This window comes from Pinus tabuliformis, chromosome 4_1 (genome assembly GCF_031772625.1).
Source record: "Pinus tabuliformis cultivar Carrire ecotype Pingquan chromosome 4_1, CPIR1, whole genome shotgun sequence".
NCBI classification, from domain to species: domain Eukaryota; kingdom Viridiplantae; phylum Streptophyta; class Pinopsida; order Pinales; family Pinaceae; genus Pinus; species Pinus tabuliformis.
The window spans coordinates 301,531,277-301,550,822 of record NC_142303.1 but is presented as its reverse complement, the minus strand read 5'-3'; the positions used below and the strand labels follow the sequence as shown (position 1 = coordinate 301,550,822).

Genomic DNA, 19,546 nt, shown 5'->3' with positions numbered 1-19,546 from the left:
TGGAAGTCATTGCAATATTTCCCATATCTATGTATTCTCCCACAAACCTAATTTATTTTGGTTCAATTTCGTGTCAAGTCGATACTTGCATGTCATTGTTCAACAAGAAAAATGAAACTTTCATGTCATTGTTCGGCAAGAAAAATGAAATTCCTCTATCGATATAATAGGAAATGCCTATACACCCGGATGCGGGTGACACCTGGTCTCATCCGACTACACGTAATGGGGGGCAGCTGCGATCTTAGGATCGTCTGGCAGGACGGTCATTTAACTCGCCCCTGCCAAGCATTAACGCTGCTTAAGATGGAGCGGATGGCTCTGCAGAAGAAGGATGGCCTCGCGCGAGGCGAATTGATGTTCATGTACGCCGTTCTATGGAGTTTTGGCTCCATTGCCGCCGAAATGCTCAGCTCAGGGTCCTATAAAATGCTGCGCAGGGTTAATGGCGCCACGACAGAGGGGAGTCACAAGACGTGGAGGGGTATGGGGAATCCGCGGCAGGCAAGAGGCCCAGGCAATTCAGCCCGTTGCCATGTTGGAGCCTCCGTCGTCTCCCTCTGAAGAGACTGACCAGATGGACAGTCAAGTCCACACTTCACGCTGCACTTTTCGCTGCCGGAGGAACCAGACCCGTCTCTCACTGCTCATAACAGTCATTGCTACAGAGGAAGAGGATGATTCGTCCAGCCAGGAAGAGCCTGATAGGGAGCTGGAGCCATTGAATCATGCTCGGGTACCAGCAGTAGGAGAAGATATTGACAAGGAAATTGCTGTTGATGTTACTCTGATGAAGCCTCTTCCGGGCTTGAGCTCGCCTCAGCAACCAATTCATGGTTTGCCTCAGCATCTGGCTCATGGCTCGCCTCAGAATACTGCCAACATAGACACTCAGCCTACCAACAGTCTGGAGATGAATGAGGAGGCTTACAAGCCAGGCACTGAACAAGGTAAGCCGCCAGAGGCTTAGTTCATGTTTTTCTTTGATGCTTAATGAAAGTGTTTTGCAATTTTGAAGGAACACCTTCGGGTTCAGAAGGGTCCAGCCACCGGTTTCATAGTAGGGAGTCCTCAAGAACTCTCAGATCTTCCAGACTTTTGAAGAATTTGGACTCCCTACCACAGTTTGGTACTTTGTTTTCAGCAGCAAGCTACACTCTACAGGCAATCTCATATCAATCAAATGCCGCTCTTTTGCATAGTCCTCTTTTTGTAAGCCAGAAGGCCATTAGCTACAGCCACTGTTATGCTCTCTGTCATTTTCTCCATATATGTAATCCAGGTTGCCGTGAGCACCTGCAGTCTTCTCTGACAGAGGATGCTCCCTTGCATCTTCAGAGGCCTAGGCCTCTTTGTAAATAATTTTCTTTTTCTTATTTAATACATTAGCCTTTATCCAGAAAAAATAAATAGGAAATGCCTATACTAATGAATTCAAAAAACAAAACATTATTCAAATTTCTAACATGGCGAGGATGGGTGATGGAGGACGTGAGTTGATGGAGATGGAAAACACACAATTATTATGAATTTTGTAACTAAGAAACCTTTTAGAAATCCCTAATTACATTTGTCCAATTATATACAAGACATAAGAATATTCTCAAGAGAGGAAATCTTAGCGATTCATTTAATAGAAAAAATAAAATTCTTCAACCTTAATTCCAATATAGACTACATCTGTCAGCTTAATAAGTCCACATGATTTTTCATTAAAATATTGAAAATTCTCCTTTGAAATAGAGATGATCATACAATTTGTGACTTCAATTGTAAATCACATCATCATCTTCAACATCAAAACAAGACTATTTATCCACTGAACATTTACTTTCTTTTCTATCTATGCATTAGTACAATATTTATGTGTATGGCATTATTTAATTAGGTGTTTTGATTTGGAAATTTATATCGAGCTCTTGTAAAAGAATGAAATGGTTTATCATGAGCCTCAGTCGGCTTCAACATCTCTGTCTTAAAGTCTTACCACTGCTAAGATCTCTCCTACAATAGAATTAGAAGAAAAGGGTTTGAGGGTCCTTCAATTTTCTTTTCTTTTTTTGTAGAGCCAACAAGGAAGACATGGAGCACCTCCTTAACTCTTGCAACTTTTCAGAGAACATATGGGATTGATTTTTGCTGCTATTTAGGCATTTTGATAGAAAATATGCAGGCCTCATAACTATTTTTTATCAATATTATCATGGAATGTTCAATAATTTTATCTTTCACAGAGATTGGGTTATGATGCCAGAATTCCTCCTATGACTCATAAGGGAAGATCATAACCTCAAGCTCACTCTATAAATTTTGTGGTTTGGCAAATCATCCTACATAGCGTTCAGGAAACAATTTTATCCTCTCACTAGAATCAACAAGATTGGGAAGCAAGCCTAAATGAGTAGCTCTTTTACCCAGACTTGAGCTCTCCCCTACTATCTCTCCCCATTTGGACCCTGTTTCCTTACATCTTGGAGTTGGTTCACCTAAAATATTTATCCCTTGAGTAGGGATTATCAAATTAAATTTTGATGGTGCTTCAAAAGGAAATCATGGCGTCAAAGGTATCTATAGCAACTATGATGGTAAAAACTTTTTGTTTACTAGTACTTGTGAAGTAAAAAATAATAATGTAATGGAATTCTTTTCTTTGGAATCATGCATTTTCTTAGCTATTATCAATGGCTTTATAAAGCTTCAAGTCAAAGAAGACTTACAAATGGCTACTAATACTTAGAATACTCTTATTAATAGATCTTCTCCGTCAAATATCTAGCAAATCCAAATGCTTGAAAACTTCATCTCTCACATTAATTCTTTGATTCCCTAATTTCATGTCCTCCTTCCCTCACACTCTTGTCAATATGGAAATAAAGTGGTTGACTATCTTGCAAACCTGGGATGTAAGAACCAAAATATTAATCTTGATTCCCCTCAAAGCAATGAAGTATGCAAAGAGAGGTGTGACCATTCAAACATCTTCATCACCTCTGATCAATAATCCTCGATGTGTATGTTGAATTTCATGCTAAGGGATGGGAGAAGTTGGCAAGCCCATCATCACCTCGTACATTAAATAGGGGGTGTTGTAGCCAAAAAACCCCATGCATTCAAATAATACTAAGAGTAATGACACCCCAAAGCAATAAACTTAGAGCCTTATCTTCCACTTCATCTTCTTGCTTTAGCTAGTGGCTCTTTGTAGTTATATCGAGTCTTTGTTATGTATTCAAACCACTTGTAGGATGTTTCCTCCCCTTGCACTCAAAATTGTTGCAAGTCGATTGAGGAAGGTCTAGGCCCTTTCGGCATGGCCTTCCATTTTCATTCTCTCTTGTTGATTTTACGTTATAACTCTCAATTCTCATTTGTGGAGAAAGTGGATTTTTTTACCTTTGAAGGCATAATGGCATGCCAAGTTTCCCTCATGTCATTTTCTGCATTATCCTCCATTAAGTCATAGACACATTATACATTCACATACAAGTAAAAAACATGCTGGGAGCCATACATAGTTGCTATCATAAAATGTGCATATAACCAGCATAACAGGAACATGAATACAAGGAACATATCAGCCATCAAATCCATAAATACATCAATACCTTTACACATGAAAATAAAGGGAATGAATTTATCATTAATGAAAGCAATTAACGAACCAGAGATGGGACTACCACGTTCCACACGACCGTAGAATGGCTAGGCCAAATCTCTCTTCATCCATTCACCCTCGCTCCATATTCCAAGCATGAATGTGGGATCTCATAGAACACATAAATAAGAACTCATCCATGGCTTCCAGAGGCCGTCCACCTAAAGCCATCAAATAATGGTTCCACCTCACGATCGAACATCACCAAAAAAACCATCATCAGATTGGTTTCCATCCAAGCCTTCCATGGCTTCCATAGCATTTGTCCAACCAAGGCTTCTAGAACTAGTAACTCAACCCACAACTTATACATGGCTTCCAGGGCATTTGTCCAACCAAGGCTTCTAGGACTAGTAACTCAACCCACCAAGGGCTTCCATAGTGTTTTTCGAACCAGGGTTTCTAGGACTAGTAACTCAACCCACACCTTAGGAAACACAGGAACTAGTCAAAACAAAAAAATGAAAGTAGATCCACAATCGCCATGGCTATCCCAGAAATGGCAAGGCTAGGCAATCCATTCTCGATCCAGGCAATCCTCCATGCCAATGACAGATCACAACCAAGAAACCACATGCATATGCCATGCATGCCCAAAACTAGTGAAGAAATAATACATGCAACTCAGTACCTGCAAGTGAATTTGATGTAGATGTTGATGTCTATGCCTTCTTACGCTTTCCCACTCATCCTTTTTCTTCTTGTTCCACGAATCCAAGAATTCCACACCAACCAAGAGTGCTCCAAGAAAACTCGAACTCTCCAAGAGTATGAGAGAGAGAGAGAGAATAAAGAGAGAGCTCCAAAACTGAACTGACAACAAGTTCACTCTGAAATGAAGAAGCTTTCCAACTCATCCTTAGAAGCCTTTTTATTAATGAGGCCTCTATTTTTTTCATTTTCCATTATTTTCCTTCATTTTCCTCCTCACATGCAACCTATGACCTTTCAAATCCTTTTTCTCCTAATTTCCATTATTTTCATAAATACATGTGCCAAAATACCTTTTTGCCTCTTTAATGCCTTAGCCATTTCCTTAACCATAAACAACCAAATGAACACCCACTAGGATGTCCTGCCCACCATTAATCTTGGAATACGTGTCCCATCATCCGTGGTATTTAGATATTTTTACATGGAATTTTCACCAGGGCTATTATAGAACCCTCCCCCTTGGGGGAACAGAGTCCTCGATGTTCAATGGCATCTATAACCAACATGACTACTGAAAACAAAACATACAACCGATGGAGCTTTATAACACAGTTCCTTGCAATATTTACAGTGAATGACCTGCTCAAAAGAAAAACATCATGACAACATGACTAGATAAAAACCATACCACATATTGGATCTTTATAACATAACTCATTACGTATTTACAATGATATACACATTTTATTAACCAAAAAATAAAGGATACGAGGCCCATATCAATCAACAAGGGAATCCATAGGCTCACACCTCCACCATCAATGTAATACCAGGGTTCACCTCCTTCCGAAGAAGTCTAGAATCCACTACAAAGTCAAATATGCATTTGATATCCAGCTCTGCAATCCTGCACCACTTTTCCTCTCAATGAACAGTTACTAGCTCATTGTTCCAAGGTGCACTCCTAATGTGCATATGATTGCATATGGAAATGATAATGACCAAAGAAAATCCATCCGTGACCTTCCCTTCTCTACTACATAGTCCCTCGGGAATCCAGCCACCGCTTCCGTGCAGTCACTCACCTTCCAAGTTTCGCAGGCACCCCCAACCTAGAAAGTCCATCCCTTAGCAAGGCTTCCTCGCATCGGAAGATACAAAAACCAAGGCATATCCCTACCTTGAAACCATCATACCAATCATAGCATGCTCATGGCAATCAAAGGGCGCTATTGGGTAGCACTATCCCACAATGGACCTGCTCCTGAATACTTTACCAGCATGTTGTTGCATGTTCCAATTTCTTTGTTGTTGCTGCTAGTTCTTGTATTTGATTTTAACCACCCAACCAGGGATTTCCGTGCTTCCCGTACTAAGCACATAAATTCCATTAGATTCAAAATAAATTGAAATAACTTCAAATCATATGTCATTGGTTGCTCGTCAATAAGGTACATTTGCAATCAAGTTTACTTCATGTCACAACAAGTCAAACTAACTATTTGATCAAAACATCATGTATAAACATATCACATATGTTTAGCTCAAAACACAACCATCATAGATCAACATCATAAATCACATGTAACCATCATATACTAGAATCAGGCGTTTCCCTCTGAAATGAACTCCCCAAACTGCTTTCGTGTCAAAATATGTGCCATTCGATTTTGTTGTTAGACAATTGGGTAATCATTACTTGTTGATTTGAATTGAGGAATTCCAGCCGTGACGGTTGTTACTGGGTCGTTGGATCCTGCAATAACTATCAACTATCTTCCTTACGAATCGTCAACCGACTTAACTTATTATATCGATAATATTTTGCTCCGTGAACAAGGTTTTTCTTCAGATTTTCAGGTTAGGCAGCTGGTATTTTGAAGGCAGAGGTGCATCTATTGCAGATCATTAATTCCCTTGCAGTGGATCAGTAGTTTTCCGGGCTCAAATTTGTAAGGTAGGTATTGCATTATTGTACTCTTACCCCCTTGCATGTGCATTACTTGCTAATGCCTAAGAGAGGATTTCGATGGTGATTTTCACGTCGGTAATGAGAGTTTTGTTTTCTTGAGCATTTTCCATTTGCTCGAAAGTGCCTCTCTGAGATGGCCGAGGTTTTGTTTTTGGTTTGGTAGATATCACTAGCTTTTTTTTGTTTCTGGGTGTCGTAGTAGTCCAGCTTTTGTTTGGGGTATGACAACTCTTTTTATCATAAATCAACTAGGGTTTATATTCTTGTAGTTGCTTTTATTAATAGTAAATACTACAATAGTTATAGAATGTAATCTCCTTGGGTATTTTTTTGAGAGGGATCTGGCATCGCATGGTAACTATGTTATTACATGACAGCAGTTCTTTGGAGAAGGAAAAATGCCAAGTGGTGGGTTTCGTGTGCTGCATCTTGTGAAACCATTTCTTTCAATCTTACTAGAAGTCCAGACAGCTGAAGGAAAAGTACCCTTTAGGGAGAAGGTTCTTTAAATTGTAATATCCCTTTTAATCTTTCTCGTATGCAGTTAGTTGCCTCTATATGGAATACATTCAACAACCAGTGCGGATCCATTCTATTGGATGCGTGTAATTCTGGCATAAATGTGCGCATCAATCAATTTGATAAAAACAGAAAGAAGAAAAGAGGAGTTGGAGGTTATATTTAAGAGTGGATCAACACTAATAAATTCATTAGCGATTTTGGGATAGTGGCAGACGTAAGGAATAATTTAATGACTTTCGAGATACACGTAGTCTTGTATTACATCACGATTGATGCGGGGAGAGGTCATGCTGTCAGAGAGCAATGGCATTCATGGGAGAAGTTTTAATATCAATACCAGAACTGTGTATGCGATAATCTTATCTTGGCATCTTGTTTGTCAAGTTTCGCAATTGCGTGTGTGGACAATATGTTAAAAATGAACGTAATAAAAGCGAGCACTGGTTAAATATTGTCCAAGCATTCATGGGAGAAGTTTTAATATCAAATACCAGAACTGTGTATGCGATAATCTTATCTTGGCATCTTGTATGCGATAATCTTATCTTGGCATCTTGTTTGTCAAGTTTCGCAATTGCGTGTGTGGACAATATGTTAAAAATGAACGTAATAAAAGCGAACACTGGTTAAGTTGCAACTAAGGTGCATTGAATATGCTTCGATGTACTTTTATGGTCATTATCATTAATAAAACAAAACAATTACATGAGATATCGTTGACATCCATGTGGGATAATTTAAAATATAATTGAAAGTGCTAAATGGTGTTCTTAAAAGTTGTTTATTAATGATGTCAATAAAAAAAATAGTGAACAAGTACATGAGATATCGTTGACATCCATGTGGGATAATTTAAAATATAATTGAAAGTGCTAAATGGTGTTCTTAAAAGTTGTTTATTAATGATGTCAATAAAAAAAATAGTGAACAAGTACATGACATATCGTTGACATCCATGTGGGATAATTTAAAATATAATTGAAAGTGCAAAATGGTGTTTTTAGAAGTTGTTTATTTCGATTTCTATTTAATTAATAATATTTCATCTATATTAAATGTATTATAATTATTAATAATTTAAAAATAAAATAACAATTATTATAATTTCCAAAGTTATGAGAAACACCATTCAATTACTTTTTATTACACTTAATATCTCATAGTACCCACTCATACATAACTTACTCTATATAATTTGGCACATTATTGCATACGTTTTTTTTGTTAGTTTACTACATTTTTTTTAAATAATTATTTTAAATATTAAATTACAACTTATTATAAATTGAAATTTAAGAAAAATGATCTTAGCATGCATTATTTGAACAAAATATTGCAGCTTGAAGACTCTTGTATGTGATATGTCTCAACCCTATTCAAAGTTGTAAAGTGTGTTTTCTGATGATCTCCTTGTTACTAGTGGTAATGCTTCGAAGGACCAGGGCAGTCCTTTGATAGATAAGAAGATGGGGCAAATGAATGGAGAAAAAATGATGGGAATTGAATAAAATCAAGTGGTCAACTGAAGAAGAATGGGGTTCATCTAAGGATGGGAATGCTCTTTTTGATGGCAGGTCACATCCATTGCAACAATTTGGATATAACGAATACCCACTCTAGGATTTCATGTTTCTTGGCTCCGTGATGAAAATAATGAAGACAAAATACATGTTAATCTGTTACTTGTGTTATTTGATGGAAGTTTTGTAATGAATGACTGAAAAATACACGGTGAGAGAAAAATGCATATTACGCTAATTAAGGAATGTTTTTCACTTGTTGAACTTGTAGTATTGAATTTAACACACTGACACTTTACAACAATGAACTAACAATCTTCATGATGAAAATAGTAATGTGGAAAATTTATTTACATAATGAAAAAGGCAATATGGGATATTCCAATCATGTTCCAAGGCATTTTTTGAAATGTGGATTTGAGAAAAGGTTGTTGTGGAAGGTGTTGTTTGTATATGGGAAATATTTATCTACATAATGAAAAAGGTAATATGGGATATTCCAATCATGTTCCAAGCCATTTTTTAAAATGTGGATGTGAGAAAAGGTTGTTGTGGAAGGTGTTGTTTGTATATGGGAAATTTCCTGATCATGGTATGTAATCCTAATGTTGATAGATATGTCTACTTTAAAATGTGGATGTGAGAAAAGGTTGTTGTGGAAGGTGTTGTTTCTATATGAGAAATTTCCTGATCATTGTGTGTAATTCTAATGTTCATAGATATGTCTACTAAGTGGTTCCAGTTAATGGGACATTGATGTGAGCACTCAATATATTTTTATTCTTTATCAAAGTATTTTTTTGTTGTATTTGCATAATTCAATTTATGCCTTACGGCGTTCCCTTTGCAACATTTGGTGCAAATGCTAGTTTATTTGTTATACGCTCAAGTATATATATTTTAAATCTACCATCCATGGCACAGATAACCCGTTTAAAAAATAAAAGAAAAAACCTGTGTAGGTGTATGTATATTGAATGATCATTGCGAGCCAACCGTCAGTCGAATCCGTGTATGGTTACAGGGCTTTATTAGTGTTATGTTTACCTGGGAAGGATATAGACCTCCACGTTACCAGATTCCCCGGCGAAAAGTATCCATCTATTTACAGATTTTTGGCTAGCAAAGAACAACCTCTCAATTTCTCCTCCCTCCGAGTATAAGGCAGTTCTGGAGTGGCTCTGGAGGTATTATGTGCAGAATTCATTATTCACAGACCAAAAATTTACAAAACAAGCTAGTTCTGGAGGTTCTGTGCAGAATTCTTTATTCACGGACAAAAATTTACAAACCGGTGATCATATTTGAGCTGCCAGCCGGATTCCTTTCTCGGAAAATGTGCCGTTTTGTCAGTAGGAAGACTGAAGAAATTCCTTGCAGACGGGCATATTAAATCTCCTTTTATCGACAACTTGTGAGTGAAGCAGTACAAATTGCTCAGGGCAGGCGCCTTCTAAAAGGCCCCACAGTTGCCTGATAGGTCCTGATCATCAAGCCGGCTCCAATGCCGATTCCAAGACACATCCCCAGACCTAATCCCATACCGACCCTAACACCTTCCTTGAACCATGATAGCTCTCCCCCTGCTTCTCCGCCTCCTTCAACATAAAAGATTTTGTCGCAGTAAAACGATTCAATATCATGGCAGCTGTTGAATCCTTCGATTTCTGAACATAATCTTTTTTCTAAATTTTCCTGTTGAACATACAGATATTATAAACAGTTAAGACAAAGAGAAAATGGCATTGCAGTAGAAAATGTTATGAGTTTATTGCTGATCACCTTTAGTAATCCTACTCAATAATTGCAAACAATTTGATGGACATTGTCTTTGATGTCAAACTACACCTACAATTAGTAAATCTTTGGTTTCTGCCTGTAGGTAGCATTGGAATCGGAGGTGGAGGTAAACAAAAAATAACAGGGGTAGGCGTGGAGATTTCAAAATAATCTACTTTCAAATTTTATGATTCAGTTCTCAATTTTCATTAATTTCAAATTTAATACAAAGCTTTCAATTTTTAATGGTTTCAATCTTTAATGGTTCCAAAATTTTAGTTTCCAATTTAATTTTTCATTCTCCATTTCTGTTTGTGTCCAATTTAATGGACAGAAACACTTTTTTGTTATGGAAATTAAAAAAGGGCACACACAAAATGCCCGAATTGAAGTAGAAACAAAAGTTCTTTTATCTCCCGTTAAAACACTTTCTTTGTTCACATGGAGCAGTCTATATATACACAGTATTATATCAAACAGTGGACAAAGAAACGTACTGGATTAGATTTTGGGGAACAATATGCAACCAGCAGCGGCATTAAATGCACTGCCGCTGACTGCATATTGATAACCTTGGATTTTCCCAAGGCTCTATGATGCATTAAATACGTTGGGCAGACATACAGCCCAGTTGACTTGTGTAGGGTTTCGTCCCAACAGGTCACAGGGTCTATTTCCAGAGGACCCTTGATCTCTCCTCACCCAAGCTAAGCTGTTGGGATCATGGAGCCATGCCCATCCCTAAAGCGTGGAGAAGTGAAGAGGGACAAACCCATCCCAAGTGTGGAGAATATGCAATCGAACAAGTTTTTGTTTTTTCAGTCACCCTCTTTAATTTTTTAAGAATTCCAGCAACATGGTTTCCTAACCAGAAACATAAAATTAAAAAAATTCTATTTTTTCAGATTCTTTCATCACAACTGTATAGATTTGTGGTATTACATCAAAATTTCATTAGAGAAGGAATCTTGGTTGGATATTTCCAATGATTGGAGTAACAGTTTTCACTCTAATTGGCAGTTTTCAAAAATCAAACAGGGAACTTATATATAAGTTATGTTAATTACAGTGATTAATAACTGGAGTTGTCAGTAAAGGCTAAAGGCTTCAGAGTTGAAGAGTTTAATTCCTCAAAAAAAAGTGGACATAACACTTAGCATTGTAATGATGAAGTGATTATGGCTGTTAAGTATGGTTGGGGTTTGGACGATCGTCCAATGTGTCGAGGTATAATTCTGAAAAAAAAAATCTGCAAAAGAACCATTGTAGTGATTGTACAGTCATGACTAAAGAGCCATTGCAGTGCTTGTACAGTCATGACTGTTAAATACTGTTGGGTGATCGCCTCAAAGCGTAAACAGGGTCCCACTTTTAATAGTGTTTGATAAATGGTAAAGACTCTCCTCAGGTTTATTTTTTCTAGAAAGTGGCCTCCAAGAACCTATTGCAGTGATCGTACAGTCCTGACTGTTAAATACTGTTGGGTGGTCGCCTCAAAGTCTAAACAGGGTCCCATTTTTCAATAGTGTTTTATAAATGGTAAAGACTCTCCTCAGGTTTAATTTTTCTAGAAAGTGGCCTCCAAGTACCTATTTAGTGATTGAAATCATTGAACCATCATAACTGTTAAATAGGTACTTGTTCAAAAAGGTTAACTTCTTTGAATGTTAGTAGAGCTTTGATAGTTCTTGATTTCTCCAGAAAGTGGCCTCAGGAAGTGATTGAACCATCAGGAAGTGATTGAACCATCATGACTGAAGTCCTGATAGTTAGTTGTAAAAAAATGTAATAAAAATTTTCTATGAGTTTAAACAGTATCCTAGGTCCTGTTGATATAAGTCAAAAGTGAATATGGAAAGGTAGCCGTACTGAAACTATGGTTGAAGAAGACCTGGATTGATAATGGAAGTTTGGTGGTGAAAAATTGAAAGAAGCATCAGATGAAAAAAATATCTGAAGCATCAGATGAAAAAAATATCTTGATATCTTTACAGGAGGGATTAAAGCAAGGCGGGAAAAAATTGGTGAAACTATTCTAAGGGCATTGTCAGGGAGGAGAAGTAGGCCTACTGACTTGTGGTTGATCAAGAATAGTGGTTTACTGACTTGTGGTTGATCAAGAATAGTGGTTTATTAAGAATAATGGAAGCAATGATGCAAAGCTGCATCACATGATCCAGAAATTTCCCTGAAAATAAATACTCAATAAAGAATATAAAGAATAACAATATTCAAACTCAATAAAGAATATAAAGAATATAAAGAATAACAATATTCAAACAATGTAGTGCAGAAAGCACATATGATTTGTTCACCTGAGACTTCAAATTTGATCTACCGATTCCTGGCCCATCATTATCATCATTTTCAGGTATTGCATCCAAAGAAATGCATCGAATCCATTTCCTACGAGGTAGCAAGTGCACCATCTTGGTCAAAACAATGGGCCGACCCAAGCCTCTCCCAGCCACATAAACTTCGAGGAACGGTGCACTCAGACCTGAAAGCACTTCAGCCTTGCTCGATAGAATATAGGAAGATCCGGCAGATATTGCAGAGGTACATTCCATGGTCCAGACCTTTTTCCTAGCCTTGGGATTTTCCAAAGCCAGTCTCTCAAAATTCCCTGTAACAAGGAGCTCGCCTCTATGATGGAGCTCAAAGGGCAAGCCCTCATTAGTGCGCAGATTATCGGTACTAATATAAGTTGCCTCGGCAAATTCTGTATCTACTCTGTCTCTTCGCAGCTTGCGAGAGGTCTGCTCTGCGGAAGGAATTCTGATGCCATTAACCTCAAGAATGGTTGACATGCTTCTAGCGGGAAACAAAATCGTAAAACAATCTGGTGCACTTTTAAGCAAACAGGAGTTCAATCTTAAGTATATCACTCTGACATCGAACCATGTATCTGTTACTGATTTCCCCTGAATCTCCATGGATACAAAATTGAAACAATTGAGGCTCTGTTAGATGGATTTACAGTACATAAACATCTGAAGTGTGTATTCCGATTGCAGAGAGATGATTGAACAAAATATGATCATATTGCATGAGATGTAATACATCTCTTTTATATAGAAAACCCCTTACATCTTCTGCAATGACCAAACTGCAAATCTGCAGAGATTCTGGCTCCATAGCAAAGGCAATATGGCATTGAAATATGGAATACAGCAATGCATCACCCAACATTAAAAAGATTCCACTGTTCGTGGTCTACAAACACCTAGTGAGATCAGCCAAAGTAGCCTTGCATGGGGTTGAGATAGGGAAGCGGTGACACGTTAGAAAGTGTGATGAGATACCTGGATCAAATAGATATAAGCCAAGTTTCCAACTTTGCAGAGTCATAGCGGTTTGGCCACCCTCATAAGGTTCATTATGAAAGTTTGTTTTAGAGAGTGACGCACACACACCAAGGGGTTTTGGTTGTGTGTATTTACTTATCTAACACGAGGCCATATTTTGCAGTGATGCCTTTGTATTTAATGAATTTTAGTTTAGTTTTGTTTGCAATGAAAGGGCATTGTCACAGTGTCGGATTTAAAGCTGCATAGTCCACACATGTATGGCGGTAGAGAGGCAGCCCTTGTTTGTTCGTTAGTCATCGCAAGAAGTGGGGTGAGGCAACGCGTGTTACTTTGCCAGTGATGGGTCCCGATCGAATCGAATATGTCATTGTTGGCTGGGTTACTTCCGATTCCCGAGGGAGTTTCCGAGGGAATTCAGTGGCATGTCACTGTTAGTTGCGTTGTTTCCGAGGGAGTTGGCCTCCTAGTTGTCTAACGAGGTAGAGGAATTGCCTGGATTGTCAAAAGTGACTGGAATCCGTGCAAATTAAATTCAAAAAATCTTGTAGAGACAGTGTTTGAATTGTGTTTTTGATGGTGGAAATAGATTCAGTATCATCAAAAACATTTAAGACAGCTAAACTTTTGAAGTTTAACAATTATAACTTGGATTTACAAAAATCCTTGCCGGACAATTCCTCCGACTAGTTCTCTAAATATGACCAAAATTTTCATAACTTTCTGGGCAATTCCTCCAGCTAGTTAAACTACGGCATTTAGAAAGGAGTTGAATGGCTAACGAAGGCCTTGGCCCCAGTTTGTTAAAAAGGAAAAAAAAAATATGTTAATTTAGATATACAAAGCTTGAACATTTAGATAGGGATAAAATTAAATTGGATGGGAAAAATAGTATAGAATTTTGGATTATCATTGAAATTTTGAAAGCAAAATTTGGATTAAATCTTTTAAATATTTTTAAAGTTAAATTGGTCATAGTAAAAATATTATGGGGAGATTTGAAAATTTTATAGTGTTTATATTGTGCAATTTTAATTAACAATTCAGTTTTAGTTGTCAATTCAGTTTTAAATATACAATTAGTTAAAGTTAAAAAAATATTAGAAAATAATAAAAACTTTGGTATTATATTTTAATTTGTATCTAAACTGATTATAAAGAATAATTGGATTATACAACATTTTTATAATAAATACAATTGGATTACACAATATTTTTTGAAAGTATTTTTGGTTAAGAAGTGGTCAGTGAGATATTTACTGTGTCTAAGGTATTTAAGAACCATATATAGAATAACCACGTGCACTAGCTTGTTTGCATAATTTAAATGACCTGAGTGAGTTGAAATATGTATGGGCTAGATTTGTTATCTAAATGATGGTTTGAAATTAGATTCAACAAAGGTCCAAATTTGTGGTTTCAACTTAAAAAATTGTAAATTATAATTTTTAGGTCTTTTCATGTGGTTTTTGGGATTCAAAAGTGTTTGAACTTATTTGATTAAAAGTTTTTATAAGAAGGATTGGGATTCAAAAGTGTTTAAATTTATTTGATTAAAAGTTTTTATAATCATTTCTTTCTTATGATGAGAGGCCACATTATTTTGATGATAGGGGATCTTGTAAAGTTAGTCAAATGCTACAACTATTCAACTCAAAAAAAATTCCAAATTTGACCTTTACAATAAAATAAATCTCTCTTGAAAAAAAATCATATGCTCAAGGGTTAGCCTCATCCTACAACACCATTTATAAAAAACTACTATATTTCACATTTTTCTTATAAAATTACTTTAATTTTTAAATTCATTATACATGTAGATTCATTGACCCTTCCTTTTTAGGGAAGACTTGATGAGAGATTGTGTTGGTTGGATTGATGGATTCAAAATCAATAATAAATTGAACTTGAATCCAAATACACATCAAGCTACCACAACACATAATTGCTTAAGAAAATGTTTATACCAAGGGGTCATTATTTTTGCAAATAAATGAAGATGACACACCTACTACAATCATGGAAATATGATCACACTAAAATTTGATTTGTAAATTGCATACACTATGGAAAAAAGGAAATTTCATATATCAATTAATATTTTTTCCAAGGAAAACTTCACAAGGAAAACCCTAAAAAAAATTTGATTTGCAAATTGCATACACTATGGAAAAAAGGAAATTTCATATATCAATTAATATTTTTTCCAAGGAAAACTTCACAAGGAAAACCATAAAAGCTCCCCCACATTTTGCAAATGGTAACCAATGTAAAATGTTGGTGTTGATTAGTGTGACACCCAACGCATAGGGGTAATGAGTGAGATTTGTAATAGAACTAGCCAATCTAGGGGATTCGCCCCAATATCTCCTTCATAAAGATCAATGTACTCAACCACTGAAGCTAGCCCACCAAGATATGTTGGTATATAGATGATTTTGAACAATATTGGTATACAAGATTATTTTAATTATATTTGTTGATCCTTATTCTCTTATTTGATGGATATTGATGTTTATATTGATCTCATGGGGATAGTGTTCGATATCTTGGGAGCACCCAAAAAGAAGGGCTTGAGTCACATTTATTCTAGGTGTGTATTCAACTTCTTTTAATGGGGCTTGCATTTGGCTCCCTTCAAGTGAATATATTACCACATAATTGGAGGAGAAAACCAAACTATCCAGGAAAATATTTACTTTTGACTTCTAAAAACATTCACTTTCTAAACTTGTATAAAAACTGAACCATTTTCTCATATGTTGGATATTTTGAGGAGGCTAGATAAGGGCTCAATAGAAATTCCATCAAGCATAAAAAAAATATTAGGTAGTGGAGGGGCTCTTGTGACAAGTTTATTAAATGGCACAAACCTTGAAGTTATTCAAACAACTTTTCTTAAGGAGGATGAGAGTTGTAAGTCCCTCATGAAGTATCTCAAGGCATTGGAAAATCATTTGAATAAATATGTACAAACTTTAGTGAAAAAAAAAGTGGGTTGTAGCACAACCTCCACAACAAACCAAAAAGTAAAGATTTGAGGATTTCAAATGCGAAAACACCTTGTCTTGATGTCAAAGTCACAAGGAAATAAGAAATTAAATATTATTAACTTAAGCCAAAACAACCTACCAAAACAAAGTCACATACATAAGGGAATGTGTTGAAGCAAACATCAACATCCCCATTGTATGCAAGATATAGAAGAAGGCTAGCCATGATCATCTAAGGCTGACACCCACCCAAAAAATGGAGGATCGTCAATAGGTTCTTTGTTACGAATAAAAATAGAATAAATATAAATGAAAGAATAGTAAATCATAATTGTAGTTAATTAATGATTAATTAATGAAGAGGCATGCCCCTAAGGACATGACCATTCATGAATGGGCACCTTCCTAGGTATAAGTGGGTCCTCATTGTAACATTCATTCATCTTGTACATTTCATATTATTAATAAAATATTATTTACAAATACATTTTGTGTATTTTACATTTAAATCACAAATACTCTTAAGTTTTGTCGCTTCAGTTGTATCAGAGCCATGCAAGCCTTTGGACGTTATTCGCCACACAACTTGCCCTTAAGTTTAGCTCCTTAAATCATGGAATTAAGTGAATATCATAAATATCCAATTGAGATGTTAAGTGAAATTTGAGAATCATTACAACAAGTAAAAAAATAATTTGAAGAATCAACAAAATATCTTGAAGCATATGCAACATGTCTGACAAAAGAGAACATTGACATGAAAGAGACTAACGATAGAGAATCCAAGAAACCAATGTATGAAATAAAGAAGAAGAGACATGGTCCAATTGTTATTGATGTTCTGGCAGCTGAGCTAGTTGTAATGACTACAGATCATGATGCCCCAAATGACAAACACCTACTAGAAGAGGCTGATGCAATGGAGGTTGAGCCTGTCAAGATTCAACCAGATGTGGAAATGGAAGAAGAGAAATTAGAAATATAATAGGAGGAAGAGGAGGAAGTTCATTGGGATGCAAAAAGTTGGGATGGAAAGGATGTCACATTTTCTGTTAAGAGTGCTTTTGTTGAAGAATAAGAATGTCTTGTAGCTAACAAAGATCAACCTCTTGTCCATGTTGTTCCGACACTTGCACCATATTATGCTCCACAAGAAAAGACCAGTTGCCCTGTTCCAGTATTTTGTGTTGCAAGGAACGTTGCTTGTAATGTACGAGGTGGTTTTTTCAAGGATTTTGATGAGGGTCTTTTGCAAAAAGATGGCTGACGTATTTTATGAAGTTGATGTAAAAAGTCTTCCTTCCACACCTGATGTTAGCAATTATTTGATTTCAGATGATGATCTCAATGTGAATAGAGATCTACCTTTTCTAGAGAGAATGGTTTATTCAGATGTGGAAAGGAGGCTTAACCCACTAGAATCGAATGCAGTTGTACAACCTAACACTACCTCTAATGTTGTAAACAATCAGGATATAAAAATGGTGACACATCTGGTTGATCAGATGTAACCAATTGTTGTACCTTCAACTAAAAATCACGCACAACCATCTCATAAGAATCTTGAAATTTAGCATAATCAAGAATATTCTCAGGGGATTGCATTAGTTAAACCTTTGTCCCTCAAACCCATAATGTTATAGAATTTGGTGTGCAAGGTTCACCAAGTAGAGAAGAAGGTGAAGTCCATGATTTTGAATTGGATCTAGATACAAGAAGGTGACTTCTGATATTACAACACGACCATGACACTAGGAAACATAATTCTGTTGATCTTCCTTTCCTAGTTAGGCCATTGAAAATTACATTGGCCCCAAATCAAGCTCTTGGTGGATGACTTGGACTAGAGGAGGAGGTGAGTTGTAGGAAAATTACAAAGCCATCTCAAGGACCTCCTCTTCAACCTGATTCTCGCTCTTTTTATAAGCAACGACTCCCACAACCTTCTTATTATCATGGTCTCGAGAATTCTCTTACCAATGATAGGTGTTTTGATGAATCTAAAAGACAAAACTGAAGATGGATATTTTGGAGATGACAAACTCAAAAACAATCACATGATTCCAGATTCATTTTCCCATTCAAAAGATGAAGATTCCTTTATGAACAAAACTTCATCTAACCTCAAACCTGGATGAGTGAATGCACTAGTTTCTTCCAATACTATAAGTGTTATACAAGAAATTGCTGCGGAGTGTGGTTCAAAGGTGGAATTTATTTCAATGTTGAATATAACAATGTATCTTGAATTTTTGGTTGAGGTCCTGTTTAGTGGTGAAAAAGTGGGCGTAGACATAGGTAGAACCAAGAAGGAAGCACAACATCAAGCATATGAAGATGCTCTTAAATACATGGCAAGTCAATATATGTAACAACCTGGATCAGGAGTGGCACTTGGGTGCAGGAACACAAATTCAAGTTTTCATGCATGGGGTGATGATGATGGTTTAAGAGAAACTTTGAGCTCTATAGTTTTTGTTGGTGCACCTAAGGAAGATGACACGCCCATTGCAAGTACTTCAAGGCAGTCAGAAAATGGTGAACAGAGGTTGCTTGAAGACTCTAAAAATTCATATAATTCCATTGAAACCCTCAAATAAATGTGCATTGTGGAAGGTCTTAGTCTTTTTTTCCAAGATATCCATTCTGAGTCCTTTCAAGTAGCAATTATTTTCAAATACAGTCAGCTTCCCATCCCATTTCTCATACAATCTACAAATATTCTGTGTGTCTGGACAAAGCCCCATTTACACTATAAATTATATGGAGAAGGTTACTTAGTGCAACGAAATGTGTATTATATGGTAATTGCAATATAGGCTTTCAGATATTATGCAGGCTCTCCAAGGCCAGTGTCAGTTCAACCAAATAAAAGGATTAAGCCTGCATATTTTTCATGAGGGTCACCTCAGATACTACCTTCTTCGAGAAGATATCCTAAGAATGGACTGATATCATGTGGAGAAAATCCCAACATAATTATTGGTAACATACAAGAAAGTTCCATTGAACGAGACAGTCAGATTAGAGTATTAGTCATGATTGTAGTTCATGTTTATAAGAAAATGAAGGAATGGATCTCACATTATGATCTCTGGAGCCCCACCTTAACTTTGATGAAGAAAATTTCGTCCATTCTGTAA

General features: G+C 36.5%; 2 protein-coding genes and 1 pseudogene across 2 annotated transcripts in view; 2 read left to right on the top strand and 1 right to left on the bottom strand.

Annotated features, from left to right (window-relative positions):
• The window catches only part of LOC149175486 (uncharacterized), an 85,757-nt gene extending 75,426 nt beyond the window's left edge, over window positions 1–10,331 (top strand). The window contains exon 7 of the mRNA XM_089419689.1: window positions 10,206–10,331. Within this exon, the coding sequence (XP_089275815.1) occupies window positions 10,206–10,273 (68 nt within the window). The 3' untranslated portion in view covers window positions 10,274–10,331. The remainder of the gene's footprint in view (window positions 1–10,205) is intronic.
• LOC149175485 (uncharacterized protein At1g01500-like) lies at window positions 9,424–13,457 on the bottom strand. Its single transcript, XM_089419687.1, has 2 exons — window positions 12,418–13,457; window positions 9,424–10,018 (listed from the first exon to the last, which is right to left on the bottom strand). The coding sequence occupies exons 1-2, from the start codon at window positions 13,036–13,038 to the stop codon at window positions 9,761–9,763; spliced, it is 879 nt and encodes a 292-aa protein (XP_089275813.1). The 5' UTR covers window positions 13,039–13,457; the 3' UTR covers window positions 9,424–9,760.
• A 295-nt stretch (window positions 13,458–13,752) lies between these two features.
• Window positions 13,753–19,222, top strand: LOC149175484 (RNA polymerase II C-terminal domain phosphatase-like 1; annotated as a pseudogene).
• Window positions 19,223–19,546: the final 324 nt, after the last annotated feature.

Coding starts and splice junctions, on each gene's coding strand:
- LOC149175485 (XM_089419687.1), bottom strand. CDS start 13,038: ATGGAGATTCAGGGGAAATCAGTAACAGATACATGGTTCGATGTCAGA. Junction 10,019..12,417: donor GATCAAATTTGAAGTCTCAG/GTGAACAAATCA, acceptor TATGTTCAACAG/GAAAATTTAGAAAAAAGATT.